Source organism: Lactuca serriola, chromosome 3, assembly GCF_051521515.1.
Source record: "Lactuca serriola cultivar US96UC23 chromosome 3, Lser_US96UC23_V15, whole genome shotgun sequence".
NCBI classification, from domain to species: Eukaryota; Viridiplantae; Streptophyta; class Magnoliopsida; order Asterales; family Asteraceae; genus Lactuca; species Lactuca serriola.
This window is the reverse complement of record NC_136410.1, coordinates 165642057-165645059: the sequence shown is the minus strand read 5'-3', so window position 1 is coordinate 165645059 and position 3003 is coordinate 165642057. Positions and strand designations below refer to the sequence as shown.

At 41.1% G+C, this 3003-nt stretch overlaps 1 protein-coding gene across 1 annotated transcript; it reads left to right on the top strand.

The window, feature by feature from the left end:
* Positions 1–529: 529 nt before the first annotated feature.
* Positions 530–1441, top strand: LOC145095851 (uncharacterized). The gene is made up of 3 exons (XM_079033670.1): positions 530–875; positions 936–1091; positions 1236–1441. The coding sequence occupies exons 1-3, from the start codon at positions 530–532 to the stop codon at positions 1439–1441; spliced, it is 708 nt and encodes a 235-aa protein (XP_078889796.1).
* The last annotated feature ends 1562 nt before the right edge of the window (positions 1442–3003 follow it).

The window sequence follows — 3003 nt, the reverse complement described above, 5'->3', positions numbered from 1 at the left end:
TATACTCGTTGTTGTGATACTATACATGAAGTCCTCCACCACCGGACGTTTCCGCCATCCTTGGTTTGGGGGTGTGACAGATTGGATCAAGACCTTGAGGATCACATTAAGATAAAAAGAGTATGTTCTCGACAAAGATGTTCCCGTACTTGGAGAGAACTCTGCCCCATATGAAGTTGCTGCCTACAACAATCATTATGATGAATCAACCAAAGCGGATTGCCTTATGTTAGCGACCATGGCTTCTGGTCTCCAAAAGAACTTTGAAACATGGGGTGCATTTGACATAATCCAGCAACATAAGGAGATGTTCCAAGAGCAAGCTAGGCAAGAACGATTCGAGATCGTTAAGTCCCTCATGGCATGTAAATTACAAGAGGGAGCTTTTGTGTTTGCTCTCGTCCAAAAGATGAAGTCATACATAGACAGACTTGGGAATCTAGGTGTCAAGCTACCTAAGGAGTTGGCCATTAACATGGTTTTGAACTCGCTTACTAGTTGATATTCGCAATTCATCATGAACTTCAATATGAATGGCCTTGACAAGACCTTGATGGAGTTGCATGGCATGCTCAAAACTGCTAAAGCGAGCATGAAGAAACCCAACAACTCTAACCCTACTGCTCCTGTATTGACTGTTGATCATAGTTCTACTAAAAGGAAAAGGGCGCCACAACCCAAAGGAAAGGGTAAGGGTAAGGTCAGACACTCTGAACCTGTTCCCAAGGAAAGGGCTCAAGCTGAAATAGCTCCTTCTACTAATCCAAGTGAAGCCATTTGTTTTTACTGCCAGGAAAAGGGACACTGGAAGCGTAGCTGCACTAAACACCTCGAGGACCTTAAGAAGGGAAAAGTCAAGGTGGCTAGCACCTTTGGTATGTTCATGATAGAACTCCATATCACATATACTTCTAATTCTTGGATTCTTGATACAGGGTGTGGTACTCACATTTGCTCTGATATGCAGGGACTAAGACAAAGTAGGAAGTTGAAGCATGGAGAGCTCAACCTAATCATGGGAAACTGGCACAAGTCAGCTGTTAGAAAGATTGGGAACTATGAGCTCATGCTTAGTGGTGGTGTTTATCTTAGTTTATTAAATTGTTGCTACTCGCCTGATATGGCACGAAACATTCTTTCCTTTCATGCACTTTATAAGGATGGTTGTCATTTTTCTTTTGATAATGATAATGCTAACATTTTGGTTTATAAGAATGGTTGTTTTATTTTTAAAGTTAGTCCTTGTAAAGGTGTGTATGAAAGTATTGTTTGTGATGGTGATGTTGATAAACTAATAATGAATGTTGGTTCGTCTAATAGTGAATTAGATAAATCATGTTTGTGGAATTGTCGACTTGGCCATATAAACAAGAAACACATTGCCAAGCTCCAATCTGATGGAATCTTGGAATCATTTGACCTCAAATCGGATGATGTATGAGAATCTGGCTTATGTGGCAAGATGAAAAATGCGCCATTCACAGGCCACTGTGAAAGGGGTAAGGATTTGTTGGACCTAATCCAGACAGATGTTTGTGGACCCTTCAAATCTGTGACAATACATGGAGAAAGATACTTCATGAATTTTACTGACGATTTTAGTAGATATGGATATATCTATCTAATCAAGCATAAGTCAGAAACGTTTGAGGTGTTCAAAGAGTTTCAAAATGAAGTAGAGAACCAATTGGGCAGAAAGGTCAAGATGCTCTGATCCGACAGGGGTGGAGAATATTTAAGTCTTGAATTCACGACGATCTAAAGAATTGTGGAATAGTTTAACAATTATCTCCTCCCAGAACACCGCAGTTGAATGGTGTGGCTGAAAGGAGAAATCAAACTTTTTTAGACATGGTTCGATCTATGATGAGTTGAGCTGCACTTCCGATATCCTTTTGGGGGTATGCCTTAGAGACAGCCGCCCACATCTTAAACCTCGTACCTACTAAGAAGGTTGCTAAAACACCCTATGAAATGTGGAGTGGGACACGTCCTTCTCTAGCACACATAAAGGTTTGGGGGTGCGAAGCTTTTGTTCGTCGCGAGGCAAATGATAAGCTCGAACCCCGATCAGAGAAGTTTTACTTCATCGGTTATCCACAAACGTTATTTGGATACTTGATCTACAAGCCTTCGGAAAACAAAGTGTTTGTTGCTCGAAGGGGATTCTTCCTTGAGAGGGATCTCATTTCCAAAGAGGACAGTGGGAGCCATATTGACCTTGAAGAGCTTCAAGAGTCAAATGAAGAAGAACCTTTAGTAGACACTAGCACTCAACCCGAGGTGTCTCAAACTGTAGAGTAGCCACAACCTCAAGCAGAGACACGTGTTGAGAAAAATGATATATCTCCACCTCCCTTTCGCATATCCAATAGAGTTTGTTATCCTCCTGAGTTATATGGTTTCCTTGTGACCAAAGAAGGAGACGTATTGATCAGTGATCATACACTGTTTGATATGGATGAGCCATCCAACTATAAGGAAGCGATGACAGGCCCTGAGGCTGCCAAGTGGAAGGAAAGCATGGCGAGCGAGATTGAGTCTATGCATGACAACCAAGTTTGGAATTTGGTTTATCCTACGCCTCGCACTAAAATTGTTGGGTGCAAATGGATCTTCAAAAAGAAGACAGGCATGGATGGGGATATTCACACGTTCAAGGCTATGTTGGTTGCAAAGGGTTACACTCAGACTCAAGGAATTGATTATAAGGAAACCTTTTCACCAGTAGCCAAGATCAAGTCTCTTAGGATATTGCTTGCCATAGCAGCTTTTCATGATTATTAAGTATGTCAAATGGATGTGAAAACCTCTTTCCTTAATGGAAAACTTATAGAGGAAGTGTATATGGCACAACCTGAGGGTTTCATAGATCCAAAATATCCAAATAGAGTGTGTAAGCTTGAAAGGTCGATATATGGACTTAAACAAGCGTCTTGTAGCTGCATCCTTTTCTTTCATGAAAGGATCAAAGAGTTTGGTTTTTCAAGAAGTGAAGGTGAG